Genomic DNA, 18559 nt, shown 5'->3' with positions numbered 1-18559 from the left:
TTAACAGAATAATCATGGCAATATTTATATTACAATTTTAGTCAGTGATATTTTGTATTTTGTGCATAAAATTGTTTGTTAATCTCATATTATTGATTGGTGATTAATATAAACACTGATAAACACACTCATGATTGTTTGTCTTCAAAAGGTCATGAAGAAGTGGCAATAATTACTATGAGTATCACTCATTTTTCATTTTGAATCTCATTATATCATTTGTATTTCATTTGGTAAATCTGTCTTTTAAAAGAAATAACTAGTAATTTCCACATTTCTATGTCTATCATGTCAGAAAAATGTATTTCAGACACAATATTTTGTTCATACAATATGTTATTTTGAAACATAATATGTGTTTATTAGAGGAGGTTGAAAATACCTCATTTTAGTCTCAAATTATAAAATAGGCAGTCAATTGAATTTTTATTTATCAGCAGTCATCAATATAGCTGATACATTTTGTTTTACTGAAATTGATCTAGTCCAAATTATACTTAACTTATTATTTTTTTAAATATCTTCAAACAAGCAGCTTTATACATGTTACTTATTCATACTTACTTTGTAGACTAATTGAATCTTACAATTTAAGTTAATATTAATGAAATCCAAATATGTTTGAAATCTCGATCTTTTTTAAGACTTGTTTATCATGAATATTTGGGATTTTCAGCATTTATAGTTAAGACTTTTAACTTGATGAATCTGCTGGCATTTATTTGTATGTTAAGATACAGGAACTACAGAAAAAAACAAAGAATAACGGCTATATTCCTTATACACAATATTTCATGTACATGTACCAAACAATTCCCATTTTAGCAAGTCATATTGATAACGTAATTGATGTCATAACAAAAACATGCATTCTTAATATATTTGCATGCAGGATTGAATTAAATAAAAAAAAATAACGCTACATCTATTATAAACTTAGTCCTGCATATTTCAGCAGGACTAATGTTTTGTATGTAAGGTACAGTTGTTATATGTGATACAAGATCCAGTCTTGTCATCCACATTTCTTTTTTAGATCGTTGTAAAATTTATATCAAAGTTGAGCATATATCACCAATGTCTCAACAGAGTTGGAAAACCTGTACAGTTCTATTTTTAAGCCCTTTGGTTAGTGCTATTAATTGTTTCGAGTATTAAATTGTAAGTGCTATTAATTGTATGGAAAATTGCATTGTAAGTGCTATTGTATGTATGTAAAATCAAATAGTAAGTGCTGTTTAAACTGCGTTTCTTGTTAGATTTTTATGATATTTATATAAAAACAGACCATGTTAAAATTTTGGAATATGCAGTAATGTTAGAAGGTGTTGACACAACTGCAGGTCTTGTAAAAGCATAATTATTTTTTATACAAAATGTATTGAGCCAAATGTTTTATCCATTTAACTTTTTTGGAATTTTTTGGATGATTTCTACTCATTGTCTACATGTAAACTTTTCTGTATTCATTAAAACCATATGAATCAATGACTTTGTGTTGTCTTGTGGTTACTGATGTTGATGATGGGGATTATACTAAGATGTTTTGAAGCTAGCAACAGGAGTGGTCAATATAGAACATTTACAAGGATTCATAATCTGTATAGAATAAATGGCAATGGCATCATATTCTATTATCTTATAGACCCCTTTCTCCAAGCACTTATTTTTAACCACGGAAAAAGGGGTATACTGGTTTACTTTTATCAACATTTCCTGAGCTCATTTATGTTACATTCACTACAAATCAGAGGTTTTTGGTATGTATAGCCTTTCATATTGGGAAGCTAGACTGATACTTTTTTTTAGATTTTCACTCTTCTACTACCTGTTTGCTACAAACATTTATTTTTCACATGATTCATGTCTAACAAATTGTTGCAATTTTTTCTCAACAACTGCAGATCAGAAATATTAAAGATAAAAAAACAAGTTTGGTGTATACTGCCATTTATTAGTTAACATTGTAAGTGAGGTGTTGTTTGACTTTAATTAGGGCCCCTCTTCAAATTTAAATAACACTACCTCATTGTTTGGAAAAAAATTCAATGTTGTAGAAAAATATACCCCAAAACTCAACTCATTCTCATGAAGTAATGAACTAGGACTGCATCATGTGAAAAAAGCTTATCAGAATTATTATTAAATATGCAAGACCCACATGTCTTCTACTCAAGGCCAAATCAAAACAAAATTGAAAAGCATTGAAAACAAGGGAAAAACACCACAATTTGTGCAATATCTGGCGGTTGGTCTAAATAGAGCTTATGCATTTATACTTTTTGAATGACTTCAATGTTTTATGAACCGTTAATGTTCAGATATGACTGTACCAATGGCAGTACTTTAGCAAAATAATGTATTTGATAAAAGTACACAAAAGTTTTCCTCAACTTTGTTCTCTTGACAAAATTATCTGCATGAAAAGTGAGGTATAGTAATACGTTTCACTTCCTTAACCTGTTTATTTCGCATATGCACGGTCCAGTGATCAGTGTGGTTTCTGATATTTACATCAATTTCATGGTTCGTTGGTTAAAGATATGTGGTGTTTGTGTTTCAACCATTCTATTAGACCTATTGGTGACCTTCTGCTGTATTGTCTGTTCATGGTTGGGTTGTTGTCTATGACTCATTTCCATTCTCAATTTTATTAAGTATTTTTAAGCAACTATAGATCAACTACAGTTATTGTATGGGATTATTGTAAGGTGAACAGCTCTCGAAGAGTCTATCTGAATTTGACACTACATGCAATAGGTTAACTATATTTGTTTATACTGTGTTTGTACAGGTCTGTCTGACAGGGTCGTCTGACCTTGACATCATTTTCATAGACTTGTGGGTCAATATTAAGTTTTCTTTTATTAGGATTGTTTCCCAGATTCAAAGATTTACTATATACTAATTCTAACAGATAGTATACATAAAGTTAACTTTATTTGGTTTTTAGAATGATTGTATGGTGAACATGTTTGTATAATGGTTTCATTGTTGTTTTTGTAATCAGAAGAAAAAAAATCAGAATATTTTCAGTCAATATTAAGTTTAGTTAAAATACGAGTTGACTAACTGTTATGTATTTTAACAGCCCGTTTTATCATGTTATATGCCAGATAACTTTTGACACAGACAATCAATTTGGAATATCAATTTCCACGAAATCCTAGCACACACTTGAAAATACTTTTCTGAAGTTTTTTTCCGATTTACATAATTTCATTATACAGTACGAATTAATCTGGAATAGGTATACTACATATATATTTCGATTTCGTTGAAACCCTAAAAATGATGTTTCTCAAAATTTGTGATTTCTTTTCACAAAAATGTATCTACCCCTACCCGCATCTTCAAAACATGATTATTTACACAAGGAAACAGCATATTATAATTAGTTATCAGAGGTACCAGGCTTATACTTTAATACTTCAGACGCGCGTTTCGTCTACATAAAGACTCATCAATGACGCCAAGATAAAAAAAAAAGTAGACAACCAAACAACTACAAGGTTGAAAAGCATTGATGACCCAAAGTACAAAAAAGTTGTGCCAAATCCGGCTAAAATATCTATGCCTTGGATAAGAAAATCTTTAGTATTTCGAAAAATTCATATTTTTGTAAACAGTAAATTTATAAAAATGACCATATACTTGATATTCACGTCAACACCGAAGTGCATTGCTGTCTACTGGGCTGGTGATAACCTTGGGGACGAAACGTCCACCAGCAGGTGCATCGACCCAGTGGTGTATATAGTTTTAAGGTACAAGAAGTATAATTTAATAACAATATATAAAAGTTTGCGCTCTCATCCTAGCTTTAAAACCTGTTTCTCAAAATGTGCCATTTTCAAAAACAAAAATATCCCTTTATCCCATAGATAACACATTATTTCACATTTGCTTTTTATCACTGTCTAACATAAGGGTACCCAAATTGCACCTATTTAGAAAAAATAGCAACGGAAATCTTACAAGATTTCCTAGAGGCTGAACAATTTGTATCTTTATGATTTGATACTATGCATGTCTTTCAACATAGGTAAACATATTTAGATATACACAAAACGTTCACAGTATTTATCAACAGATGGACTGTTTACTGAAAAAGCAAAATGTATGAAAACGTCATCATGCGACGTCATCAAAACGTCATTTTTTTTAAATTAGAAAATACAATATATTATAAGTATCCATTTCGTAAAATATGAAGAGGGAGCATGGACTAATATCCAATTGTTCAAAATATTTGAAGAAATTAAACAAAAGCTCGGTTATTAGACTTTTGACGATGTGAATTTAAGCATGGGTGCAATTTGGGTACTCCTCATTACAGTATCATGGATAGTTTGGAGGTTGATTCGAACCCATTTTTTTATGACTCAATATGGATTAAATATTAAATTGGTGTACCTATACAATAAAGAAGGACAGGGCTACAAAATAAACACACTAAGGACATTTATTTCTTGATCATAAAAAACGTAGGTGAAAAAACTGTCAAAATAGGTGCAATTTGGGTACCGTCACGTTATATATCTCAACAACCAATTGTTTCGCCCTAAACGTAAAGACTGATAAACCTTAAAAATTGATTTTCAAAATTCGACAATCAGCGTTTATCCAAACAAGGTCAACGACGTACGATAAGACAATAATGCAATGGCAGATCAAATCTGGCGATTTGTATGAAAGTCAATATACACATTACTTATAGTAAAATTAAATACAGAATTTAATCCTGGTATCAATGGTAAATATATTTACAACCACTGGGTCGATGCCACTGCTGGTGGAGTTTTTTTCCCCCAGAGTATCACCAGCCCAGTAGTCAGCACTTCTCTGCTGACATGAATGTCATTGATATGGTCGTATTTATAAATGAACTGTTTACAAACGTTCAGAATTTTTCAAATGCTAAGGCTTTTCTACCTAGATAACCTTAGCCGTATTTGGCAAAACTCTGGAATTTTGGTCATTAATGCTCTTCAACTTCGTACTCTATTCAAGCGTCACTGATCAGTCTTTTGTACACGAAACGTGCGTCTGCCGTAAATACAAAATTGAATTCTGGTATCTATGATGAGTAATTTCCTACTAAAGGATTTTGAGATAGAGTATGGGTTAAGTATATAAAACATTTTCATATTTTTTTCGTTAATTTTAAGGATCGTATGACTTTAAAAAGATCAATAGAAATAGCTGTAAAGTTTAGATTTTTCTTTTTTATCAGACCTGAAATTCATACAGCATTAGACAAAGTAACATCTGACAGTGCAGTCAAATGTGCCTGGTAACGACGGTTTTAGATTTAATTGTTCAACTACAAACATAATTTTCAAAGACATTAATTTGCGCAAAAAATATTTCTCATTAAAACACGTCACAAATCAATCTACATGATGAGTTGGATATTTACAATGCAGAGGACATGAAACCTTCAATATATCAATGAATTGTGTAATCTTAAGTAAGTAACTACTTTTATTTAAATGCGTTACTAACACTAGAGGCATACATATATACATGTTTCTGCTTACTATATTTGAACCATTGCTTATTCTGCGTTTTATTAGTTATCAAAGATACCAGGCTTATAATTTTAAAACTGAGAAAAAAACCATTCTAAAGCCCAATAAAATTTGAGGGTCTGGATTGGGTTAACAGAAATGAGAATAGAATAATGATAAAAGAAAGTACAAAATAAAGAACTCAACAAATAATGAATACAGAGCAATAGACAATAAAAATAAACAATAGAGAATAATGGTGATAACAATAATATACTACGAGAAGAACAAATCAATCTTATGATTTAACACATTTCTTCGACTTTGTTGTAATTAATTTTTTTAGTGGTGCGAGATTGATAAAGTGATGAAGTTGTAATAATTAGTGAGAGCGTTTTAAGTAGCAAATTGGCGTGGGCCCAGTTATCATACATTCATGACAAATAGCATACAAAACCATTTTCGCCTGTAAATGAACCAGCTTCGGAACTTTATTTGGGTTTTGATTACTAAAGTTCGCTAATGAAAGCTCTATATGAAACAATAAAGTACATTACACACGATCGTCGACTCGGAAACAAACTGGCTATAAGTATTTGGTCTACACATTTAATACTAGTATTTGAGATATATAGAGAAAAATGCTCCGAAAACTATGATAAAGAATACAGAAAAATGGCCCAGATATTCAAAGAATGCAGGGAAAATTGCCTTAATATATGAAGAATGCAAAAATGAAGGTTTCCCGTCAAACCTCGTATTTGTTACATTTGAAAAGTTCCAGATTTATGACTATACCATGGTATAGAGATAATTTCCGGACAAAGTCGCAGTAATATACGTATTGTCACCGATATAGCAGTTGGTAAATGTCATTTCCTGCCCAACACTAAATTGAAAACAAGAAGTTGTTTCCCAACAACGCTGTGCACAATCGTTCAAGTTGGTTGCTGTCTGTATCTGCACAGGATTAATGATGGTTGTGTCATTAGCAGTTCTCCGAAAGTAAACACATCTCTCGTTGATCACGTTATTATCTATAATATACACATTTATATATATTCTAAAATAGTAATGATAATATGCCACCTATCATAAACATTTTAGATATTTAGGTTTACTTGGGTTACTTTCATTTCATTCTAGTTGGTCAATTTCAGATTTAAATCTAAGAAATGAAATTCAGAATGGAAATGAGTAATGTGTCAAAGAGACAACAACCCGACCAAAAAAAAAAGAAAAAAAAAAAGCAGAAGGTCACCAACAGGTCTTCAATGTAGCGAGAAATTCCCGCACCCGGAGGCGTCCTTCAGCTGGCCCCTAAACAAATATATACTAGTTCAGTGATAATGAACGCCATACTAATTTCCAAATTGTACACAAGAAACTAAAATTATAATCTCTGGTCAATATTATACGACTCCTTACGTTTTCAATAGTTTGAAATTAAATCGGAAAAAAAACATTATTTGTTTGAAATACTATGGATAACACACAACAGTAGAGATAACCATTCACATGATGCTACTCAGTTTGGGTTCAGTTTTCCTAAAATTTCCGTTGAAAAGATTTCTAGAACAACCAGAACTGGCACAATCATCATGAACACTAACAACTGTCGTCTTTAGTCAACTTTGTTTTGAAAATTGTTTCTTGATTTTTCTAATTTACATAGCTTGTAATTTTTGAATGTAGTAATTGATCCAGTCAAACCATGTCTGTTTAGTACAGAAGGCACTGGATGGATTAATCGGATTATGTTACTTGTATCAAATTTATTTGGAAATCTAATGTAAAAACCCTCCGGACTGAATTTTCCTATGTTTTTATACTGTTATCCTTCTACTATTGGTGAATGTTAAATGACCTTGACTACCCGTTCCATTTCTATTTTGGACTTACACATTATTGAACTAGACAAAACACGAAAAAAATATATATAAAATGCTATAGTATTGATGCTTTTGTTATTTACCAACTAAATGCAATAACGCCATGTTTTTTCTGCATCATTAGTTTTTTAAGATATTGCAAAACAAAATTATAACGCGATCAAACATGTTTTACCATACCTTCTGTAGAGGAAAGTGTGGTTATCGAAGGCGTTGTTTGAGCGTCTGGAAATTTGTCTTCTAGTTTAACAGACGATGTGTAAATTTGAGTTGATAAGACTTTTGATAAAGGTGTTGTTTGAACTTCAGGGAATTTGTCTTCTGATGTAACAGTCGATGCGTGAACTTGTATTGATAAGGCTTCTGTTTGCGAATGTGTTGTTTGAGCTTCAGGATCGTTAGCGTTTGGTGTCAAAGTCGATGAGTGAACTTGCGTTGATAAGGCTTCTGTTTTCGAAGTTGTTGTTTGAGATTCAGGATAGTTAGCCTCTGGTGTAAAAGTCGATGAGTGAACTTGAGTTTTTAAGGCTTCTGTTACCAAAGGTGATGTTTGAGATTCATAGTAAATATCTTTTGATGTTATAGAGGTTGTATGAGATTCGGAGCTCGCGTGTTGGGAGACCACTGAGGTTGTGTGAACATCGAATGGAGTCTTCAGCGATGATAAATATGTATACAAAGCATTGTCAGATGTTTCTTCTATTTCTCCTGATTCTGCCGTTTGATTTCCTGTTTCACCTGATTGTTCTGTTTCTCCTGTTTCTGCTGTTTGATACTCTGTTATCTGATTCTGTTGGGTAATAGTAGTTGAAAACTGTAAAACAGTTTGAGTTTTGGGTTCAGTAACATCAATTGTATAGTCACCTGAAGTAAAACATATCTTTGTAGTCATTTCTATTTTCTGGATTAATCATAACGAGCTTTTATTTAAGTTTGTCGACTCTATTTACAAAATGAGGAGATTCCTCATTTATTGTCAATAAACTTTCAGGTCCTGGAAATTACTTTAAAACATATACATTTCATATGGTCAACAGTTTCTTAAATTTAGTAGTTTTACAGCATTTAATGTAATTTCACATGCGTATAAATAATAATAAAAAAAAGGAGTATTTAAACAAATATGGAAAAGTTTACATTTCATTCCATCATTTTATGGGTCCGTGCTGTTCAATTTTCAGATTTCCAGTGTTTCGTGGACTATTGTCTGTGATATGGTCGTTTAGGTTTGGTTTTGGTGGGGTTTTTTTTGCTATACATATGTTATTTATTTCCTTTTGATTTTGAGTTTTCTTTGTTTGCTCTGTTTAAAAAAAATGTGTTACTGAATGTACTCAATTAAGTTTTACTGAATATTCATTACCAAAAGAATCGTTAATGGCTAGCACAGGATCACAAAGAAGAGGTGCGTCTTTTAGCGGTGATTTAATCACTGACGAATTATAAAACTGAATACAAGAAATGTTGCCATGGAAACCAGAACCTATAAGGACATACGTAGTATCCTCCAAAAACAAATTAAATGAAGCATTTTTTAATGTCAGGCTTTCAGGATCAATTTTCTGTTTCCCATCATCGGCCGTATAGACATGAAAGAAATCGAATTGTTTGTCCCAAAGAAAGTTGAAATTTACTCCTATGAATTTTCTTTCTGTAACTTTAATTCTGCTTGTTACGTTGTACTGATGGCCGTTGGTGTCTCGCATTGTACAACTTAAATTTCCATCTGAGAGTAATTCTAAATGAAATGGTACAGTGCCATTTTGATCTTGGTATTTGAGTATTGTTGATCGGCTACCCGTATCACCAGGTTCTAAGTACATCATCCAAGACATTGCATATTCTCCAACACTAAATGACTTGTTGACATTGTCCATATAAACGTAACTATCATTAGAGCCATTAAATGACAGGACACCAAACCGGCTGTCACTTTCCACCAATGCAACATTATGGAGCTCGGCATAACTGTTAAATATTTCAGAATTCTATTAATAAATGCTATACACACATTTTAAAAGACAAAAATCAAAGCGTTATTTTTTCATAATAGAGAAGATAATTAACTCAAAAGAACATTTGAACTCATCGGTTTAATTCAAACCGACATCGTCATTGCAAACAAAAGAGAACAATATCAATAGACCGACAATAGCAAACACAACGCAACGCAAATTCCCCAAAACTGAGCAAACGGATTTCATCAAAACCGGAAATTATCTCAGGTGCTCCAAAAGGGTAGGCAGATCCTGATCTACACGTGGCATTGTGTTGACCATTTTTGAAGTACAAACCGGGTATTAAGTTTAATTCAGTTGAACACATTCATTGATAGGAGGATTGAATTGTGGTTACGATAAATGAAACAAACGCATTTGCATGATTACATATATTTAATTACGGTTAAAAAAAAACCTCGTTATGACGCCAATAAAACGTTTGAAAGGATATTCCAACATCACCAATGGGAAATGTTAATTTAATTGCTCACTGTATCTAAGAAATAATGGTAGGAAACATGGAATATGGAATATTGCATCAACTGGGATAAATACTCGTTATACAAGCGATGCTCGAAATTTGCTACTGTACATATTAATTGAGATTTTACAATTGGAAAGTTGAAGTTATCACTTTGTCTCTGTGTCTAGTTCTCAACCGACCCTCATTGTCAATTTGAAATTGTAAGTCAAGATATAAAGTAAACTAAACTGTATCTGTTGTATCCATTATTTCAAGTTCAATCGGATTGATATGTGCAACATAGTGACCGAACTTATTATTAAATGTTTTCGTGAGAGGACATCATATCATGGCGGAAGGGGAAGTTGAAGCAAAATGCGAGTATCTTTTCATTCTTCTTAGATAAAAATCATGTTAGAAATTAGTCTCATATGAAATAAGAAACTAGTCGACAAGACAGCTGCCTATCATAAGGTTGTTTGTTGATAACACGTCCTTTAAACATTACAAATATGTGAAACTATCAATAACTTTAAGATTCGATAGAAAGATGCTTCGTCAATGACATGATTTATAAAAAAAAAACATTTCAAATATGTTCCGTTAATGGAATTGGAAATTATCAAGAACTTATATTTCAACTAAGGCAAACTTGACTTTACATGTTTGATATTCTGTCATATAACGACTTAAGTATATTAAAATATCTAATATTCAAAGTTTGAACTAAAGCGGTTCTGATGAGACATCACACTACACATTTATCTAGTGTTCTTTTAAATTTAATGTATTTATCTAATAGATTGATGGAAGGAAAAATAGATAAATTAGTAGCTATATATATAGATGATAATCACATATTTATACAATCTGGCATTGTTTATTAAAATGAAGTTAAGAATTAAATATGATTCACCGATTCTCATTGACAACCTATTCGTTGAATCACCACGGCAGTTTTCCTTCAGAATGTTATCATGCACCTTTCCTTGAAGACCTGTTTCATATTTTCATACAAGTTGGGGTTTCATCAGTCAATTGTGAATATTAGATCCTAGATCATTTAAAATTGCATACATATGTTATATACAATTCTCAACTCAAACTATATGCAAGAGGTTATAGCTGCTACTCAGTCTTCATAGGCGATTAACGAAATATTAATTAGCCAGGGTTTTGTCAAGAATTTCTCACCTTTTTTACTAAAAAATATCATCGGAAGGTAGCTTATCTCATTTTGTGTACCCTTATATTAAGATTTACTTAATTTGTAAACAGAATATGTGGACTATAAGAGACAAAAACATTTTGTTGGGGTCTTTAAAAGAATTGTTTTTCATTCATTTTTTTAGTATAGATTATTAAATATAGTTCAAATGTGTTGTAAACCTTAGCCGTATTGGTCACAATTTTTTGAAATTTTGAGTCCTCAATGTTCTTCAACTTTGTACTTGTTTGGCTTTAAACTTTTTTTTATCTGAGCGTCACTGATGAGTCTTATGAAGACGAAACGCTAGTCTGGCGTATAAGTTATTATCCTGATACCTTTGATAACCATTTAATGTATTTTTACACAATTTTAGCTGCTGGATCCTAATTTTTGACACATTAATGAATTACGTCTGTTTGAGTCGCTAAACAATTTTCGGGAAGTTTCGCAAGCTACAAACAAAGTGTAATCCTCCGTTTTCATCTGACTGCAACATGCAGGAAAATGACAACTATTTGCCAGTCGTTCCTTAGGTTTTAATTTTTTTTTGCACTTTTTGTTTATGATGCCGTACCTATATATTCACATGTAACAAAACGAAGCAAATGAAAAATAAAGATAAAGGTGAATCATAAATAAGCATTTTTTTCTAAATAAGGTCAACGTCTGGTTTTATAATTATTAAATCAAAATACATAGTAGGCACTATTAAATGTATTCAATAAGACAACTAGCTGAGTTGAAACGACAAGACATACTTATTTTGATTAAAATTGTCTATATAAGAATCCAGTTATATACATACGTGCGGGAGGAATTATATTCTTCGTCATGTTTTGATGCTTCTAACTTCCAGAAGCTAAAAGGATCTGGAGCTTCTTTAGAAACACACCAATCGTTCTTTCTGTTCACAACAAACGGTAAAGTTATCAACAGAAACAGAAAACCTTCAGGAAATATGAAATTCAAGATTAAATAATTGATAAGGAGTTTTCTTTTCACTCTACCAAAATATGAAAAATAGTTAAATATCAAACTGTTAGAATCTCATAACCTGTCAAGATCAGACAGTATAAGTATTGTTTTCCGACATAAAGAATAGCGCTTTAATATAACTTCTACTATTTATTATTATAACATATACTTTTTTCCCATTTTTATTAGTATTATTAGTAATCATTTTAATTATTATCAATATTTTATTATTATTATTATTATTAGTAGTAGTAGTAGTAGTAGTAGTAGTAGTAGTAGTAGTAGTATAATTACCAGGCACACTGCATATTCCAGTCATCATGTCCAACTATTGATAATCTCTAATTTATCAAACTTATATTCTAAAAACGATTGTAAAGATTAGTATAGCCGCTACTATTAAAGAACATGACTTTTAGTTAGTACCCCGGAATTGTTTTCTCTCTGTCAATTTATGACTTTTCAACGGTTTACTACTTTTGCCTTTTATTTCTCTTACATGTTTATTCGTATTTGCTTTATATTTACACCAAAATGCATTAGAATGTTGATATTAAAACTTAAAAAAACACTTAAAGAGAATCCTTTAATTGTTTTATATATGGATTCTTTTTAAATGATAAGCTTGAATGGTAATGTAAGCTTGATTTTAATAATTTATTTAGGTTTTGGAACTATCCGATAAAGGTTTGTAATGAAAATAACTATACAAGGTACATTCCAAAATCGTGGCATTTTGCCCAGAATTAAAATTCAATTACACTGTGATAATTTTTTAGTCTTTTTCAATCTGTTGTTTAATTTATAACTATGCGCTGAAGAGGTTTAACAAAATAATGATACTCCAATTTATCAAACTTATATTGTCAAGATGATTGTAAACATAAATAGAGCCGCTACTTTTAGTGAATATGGTCTTCCAATTCAGTTTTGTTTGTTTTTATCTTAATGTTTACATCGAAATGCATAACATATTGATATAATTAGTCAAATACTTTTTTAAACACCAACAGAAGCCTTCGCTTGTTTCATATATAGATTATTTTTAAAAATTGCTATGACATTAAACTTGATTTATTTTTTTCTAGGTTTTGGAATTATTCAATATTGGTTTGTAATAAGAATGATGATACAAGTTACATCCAAAAAAATATGGCTTGTTTGCTATTAATCTGATACAGTTAGGATGGTAACTCTTGAATACTTCATACACTTACAGAAGTAAATCCAAAATAAATTTTATACAACTATGAATGTTCATCTATACTATTAAACGAGGAGACCTCATTTTGGGTGTCGCTTCTCTTCTTTCTACAATAGATTAATCATTATGCCTCTGTGTCCTATGGGAACAGTGCATAATCGCATTTGTCATCCATTCATTTGATTATTCAGATTGAGTTATTTTGGGTGAAAAACGAGAAAAAAGACGTCCGGATATGTTTCCGTCTTTTGGCGAAATTTTAAGTCAGATTAGACTTCCGGTTTGCGTTTTTCTGTATACTTTGAACATACATTAATACTACGAAAACAGTGTATTTTCTGCCTTATGTCCGTCATTGGACATAATCTAAATCAGATTAGACCTCCGGTTTGCGTTTTTCTTTTTAATTTGAAACAAATACATGTACTACGAATAAAGTGGTTTGCGTTTTTCTTTTTACTTTGAAACAAATACATATTCTACGAATAAAGTGGTTTGCGTTTTTCTTTTTACTTTGAAACAAATACATATACTACGAATAAAGTGTATTTTCTGTCTGATATCATATTCAAGTTTACTATCCACGGCAGTCACAGGGTTTATTTAATAGAGAGGATCTGAATAATATATCAACGTCTGGAACGGGTGTTTTTAAGATCAAAATTTCAGGATTGACCATTTCGGGATCCGGGATTTCTCTTTTCGAATTTCGGGATGTCGAGATATTTAATTTGTATAATAAATTCAGAACCTCGGAATATCATGTTTTTAAGCCCGGGCTATTGGGATCAGGGCCCCTCCACAGTGGCGAATCCAGAAATTTTCATACGCAGGGGCCCGTTAACTGCTTAAGAGGGGCCCGCTCCGGTCATGCTTCAGCGATTCCCTATATAAGCAACCAATTGTTTTCCAGAAAAGGGGGGCCGGGCCCCATAAATCCGCCTCTTCCTCGACCCCCCTTTAATGAATGTTCATAATATACAGATAAGCGCTAAAATTATTCATGTGTCATTAAAATTAATAGAGAACAAACAAAAACAAAAGGATTTTTTTGTGGAAAAAGGAGGAGCCGGGCTAGAAAAACAATTATCCTGTCCCAAATTACCTATGACTTTTGACCTTTTTCTGAAATTCTCAAGTCACTAAATGTTTTACAAAAAAAAGAAGATGTGTACCAATGAGACAGCTCTCCACAAGAGACCAAAATGACACCGAAATTAACATTCAAAGGTCATCTTACGGCCTTCAACAATAAGCAAAAGCCGATACTGTATAGTCTGATATAAAAGGCCCCGAAATGACAATGTAAAACAATTCAAATGATAAAACTAACAGCCTTATTTATGTAAAAAAATGAACGAAAAACAAATATCACTGAGCCACTGAATTACAGGCTCCTGACTGGAATGTTCATAATACATGTACACTAAATGTATGTTCATAATGAAATTAATAGAAAACAAAAAATGGGAATTTTGGAAATAAAGAAGGAGGGTTCAAAAAACATTTTCCTGTCCCCAAGTACCTATGACTTTTGATACTTTTCCTGAAATTTTCAAGTCATTAAATCTGTTACATTATTCTTCCTACAACACTTTACATCCTTTCAAATACGCTCTGAATGCCCGCGATTTCGCGGGTGTGTTCTAGTTATGATTAAGCGAGCACTTTGGTCAGTTTTCTTATTCAACTTGATGTTTACTTTTAAGGCCAAACAATGAAAACGTAAGCATGGGAACTATTACATAGCCTATATAGTTATAATTTCCCAAAGTTCATTAATTTCAAACCTTTGACATTTCTAACCTATAACATAATACTTTTCGATGTTTGTACCTGACACAACAACAAGTGTTCTTAGTTGACCTTGTGTTGTTAATCAATGGTTCATACCTAGGTTGGTAAAAATTAAATCCCCAAAATTCTGAACTCAGAGGAAAATCAAATCGTAAAGTCCATAATAAAAATCAAATGCCAAAACACATAAAAAACAAATGGACAAGAACTGTCATATTCCTGACTTTGAACAGGCATTTTCAAATGTAGAAAATTGTGGATTAAACCTGGTTTTATAGCGCTAAACCTCTTACTTTGTAGACAGTCTCATCAAATTCCGTTATACTTACAATGATGCGTGACCTAAAAAGACATAATAAATAGAGTAGTAAAAATATTGATACAGCAGTCATCATCGTGTAACTATTTCAAAAGGAACAATTTAACAGAACACAAAAACATCTATCCACTAACACATTCATTGATTCGCGTGTCTGACGTCAGAAAATTTTATACGTCACATATTTTTGTCGTTCAATGTTTATACAAACAATTTTAAAATCTCACATGGGCAATGTAATCATACAGGAAATAACACCCAAAAAAAGTATCCCAAATAAATAAATAAATAGAAAGGATCATCAACACACACAGTACGTATTGTGTAACTGCATCATACACTATATTCTTGGCTACTCACGTTTCTACTTGATATGCGTTCGCTATCATAAAACAAAGCAGATTTACTGTGTTGATGACCATACGTAAATGATAAAACTATAAGAAATTTTACTGCGAATGATGAATATCTGGAGTTAAAGGCCTATGTGAAAACATGTTCTAAAGGAAATGACTGATTCAACACGCTATAAAACAGATAAAAGTACACCAACTTGGAGGTAACTTATATACACCTGATTTTGTTGTTATATCATTTCATACAATCATTTGCATTCAACATTTTCACATCGTAGTTTCAAACTTATCCTTCTTTATACCGGTCTTTCAAGCAAAGGAGCTACTATATAATATATTTTATTTTATTTTTATACCTACTGACCCATATTTTTCATTTTATTGAGACATGTCATTGAATTTTATCAACTACATTTGGTGAGCAGTTTAAGAAATCTAGCAGGAAGACTCAAGGTAAAGGAATGAAAAGAACATACATAACCTTGACAATAGATTAACATCAGGTAAAACAATGATAAAGACTTGATTTAATTCCGTTACAGTAAATGTTCACTCAGTGCCACTTAATATGCTTCTAACATTGCCAGTATTTCAGAACGTGCTCGCAACCCGATTTCGATAATTGTCTTTTCGCAGTCTCTCAAATAATAGCTATATAAACTAGAGGCTCTAAAGAGCCTGTGTCGCTCACCTTGGTCTATGTGAATATTAAACAAAGGAAGCAGATGGATTCATGACGAAATTGTGTTTTGGTGATAGGGATGTGTTTGTAAATCTTACTTTACTGAACATTCTTGCTGCTTACAATTATCTCTATCTATAAGAAACTTGGCCTAGTAGTTTCAGTGGGAAATGTTAGTAAAAAGTTACGAATTTTATAAAAACTGTTAAAAATTGACTATAAAGGACAATAACTCCTTAGGGGGTCAATTGACCATCTTGGTCATGTTGACTTATTTTAAGGTCTTACTTTGCTGTAAATAATGTTGTTTACAGTTTATCTCTATCTATAATAATATTCAAGATAATAACCAAAAACAGCAAAATTTCCTTAAAATTACAAATTCAGGGGCAGCAACCCAGCAACATGTTGTCTGATTCATCTGAAAATTTCAGGGCAGACAGATCTTGACCTGATAAACAATCTTATGCCATGTCAGATTTGCTTTGAATGCTTTGGTTTTCGAATTATAAGCCAAAAACTGCATTTTATCCCTATGTTCTTTTTTTGCCGTGGCGGCAATCTTGGTTGGATGGCCAGGTCACATGACACATTTTTCAAACTAGATACCCCAAAGTAATTGTTGCAAAGTTTGGATTAATTTGGCCCATTAGTTCAGAGGAGATTTTTTTTTTTAAATTTCTAAGATTTACCAAAAATGGTTAAAAATTGACTATAAAGGACAATTACTCCTAAAGGGTTCAACTGACCATTTTGGTCATGTTGACTTATTTGTAAATTTTTCTTTGCTGATCATTATTGCTGTATACAGTTTATCTCTATTTATAATAATATTCAAGATTATAAACAAAAACAGTAAAATTTCCTTAAAATTACCAATTTAGGGGCAGCAACCCAGCAAAAGGTTGTTTGATTCATCTGAAAATTACAGGTCAGATAGATCTTGACCTGGTAAACAAATTTACCCTGTCAGGTTTGCTCTAAATGCTTTGGTTTGTGAGTTATAAGCCAAAACTGCATTTTACCCCTATGTTCTATTTTAAGCCGTGGCGGCCATCTTGGTTGGTTGGCGGGGTCATCGGACACATATTTTTAACTAGATACCAAAATGATGATTGTGGCTAAGTTTGGTTCAATTTGGCCCAGTATTTTAAGAGGAGAAGATTTTTTTAAAAGATGACTAAAATTTACGTAAAATGGTTAAAAATGGACTATAAAGGGCAATAACTCCTAAAGGGATCAACTGACCATTTCGGTCATGTTGACTTATTTGTAAATCTTACTTTGCTGAAAATTATTGCTGTTTACAGTTTATCTATATCTATAATAATATTCAAGATAATAACCAAGAACAGTAAAATTTCCTTAAAATTACCAATTTAGGGACAGCAACCCAACAACAGGTTTTCTGATTCATCTGAAAATTTCAGGGCAGATAGATCTTGACCTCATAAACAATTTTTCCCTTGTCAGATTTTCTCTAAATGCTTTGGTTTTTGAGTTATAAGCCAAAAACTGCATTTTACCCCTATGTTCTATTTTTAGCAATGGCGGCCATCTTGGTTGGTTTGCGGGGTTACCGGACACATTTTGTAAACTAGATACTCCAATGATGATTGTGGCCAAGTTTGGATTAATTTGGCCTAACAGTTTCAGAGGAGAAGAGTTTTGTAAAAGCTAACGACGGACGACGACGGACGACGGACGACGACGGACGACGGACGACGGACGACGACGGACGACGGACGCCAAGTGATGAGAAAAGCTCACTTGGCCCTTTGGGCCAAATGAGCTATAAAGAAGATGTGGTATGATTGCCAATGAGACAAGTATCCACAAAAACCAAAATGACACAAACATTAACAATTATAGGTCACCGTACGGCCTTCAACAATGAGCAAAGCCCATACCGCATATAGTCAGCTATAAAAGGCCCTGATAAGACAATGTAAAACAATTCCAGCGAGAAAACTAACGGCCTTATTTATGAAAAAAAAATGAACGAAAAACAAATATCTAACACATAAACAAACGACAACCACTGAATTACAGGCTCCTGACTTGGGACAGGCACATACATAAATAATGCGGGGTTAAACATGTTAGCGGGATCCCAACCCTCTCCCTAATCTGGGACAGTGGTATAAC

The 18559-nt window shown here is 32.1% G+C and overlaps 1 protein-coding gene across 1 annotated transcript; it reads right to left on the bottom strand.

The window, feature by feature from the left end:
- Window positions 1–6198: 6198 nt before the first annotated feature.
- On the bottom strand, window positions 6199–12372 carry LOC134716420 (uncharacterized). The gene is made up of 5 exons (XM_063579415.1): window positions 12348–12372; window positions 11884–12025; window positions 8769–9373; window positions 7586–8269; window positions 6199–6550 (listed from the first exon to the last, which is right to left on the bottom strand). Exons 1-5 carry the CDS (start codon window positions 12370–12372, stop codon window positions 6306–6308), a joined length of 1701 nt encoding a protein of 566 aa, XP_063435485.1. The 3' UTR covers window positions 6199–6305.
- Window positions 12373–18559: the final 6187 nt, after the last annotated feature.

The sequence above is a fragment of the Mytilus trossulus genome, chromosome 4 (assembly GCF_036588685.1).
Source record: "Mytilus trossulus isolate FHL-02 chromosome 4, PNRI_Mtr1.1.1.hap1, whole genome shotgun sequence".
Taxonomy (NCBI): Eukaryota; Metazoa; Mollusca; class Bivalvia; order Mytilida; family Mytilidae; genus Mytilus; species Mytilus trossulus.
The sequence above is the reverse complement of the archived record's forward strand: the minus strand, read 5'-3'. Positions and strand labels throughout refer to the sequence as shown.

Bases quoted from the DNA above. Each gene is read 5' to 3' on its own strand.
- LOC134716420 (XM_063579415.1), bottom strand. From the start codon at position 12,372: ATGACTGGAATATGCAGTGTGCCTG. The intron at 9,374-11,883 runs GTATGTATATAA...AATATTTAACAG, and splicing joins GAATATAATTCCTCCCGCAC to TTATGCCGAGCTCCATAATG. The intron at 8,270-8,768 runs GTAATGAATATT...GTTTTACTTCAG, and splicing joins AGCCATTAACGATTCTTTTG to GTGACTATACAATTGATGTT.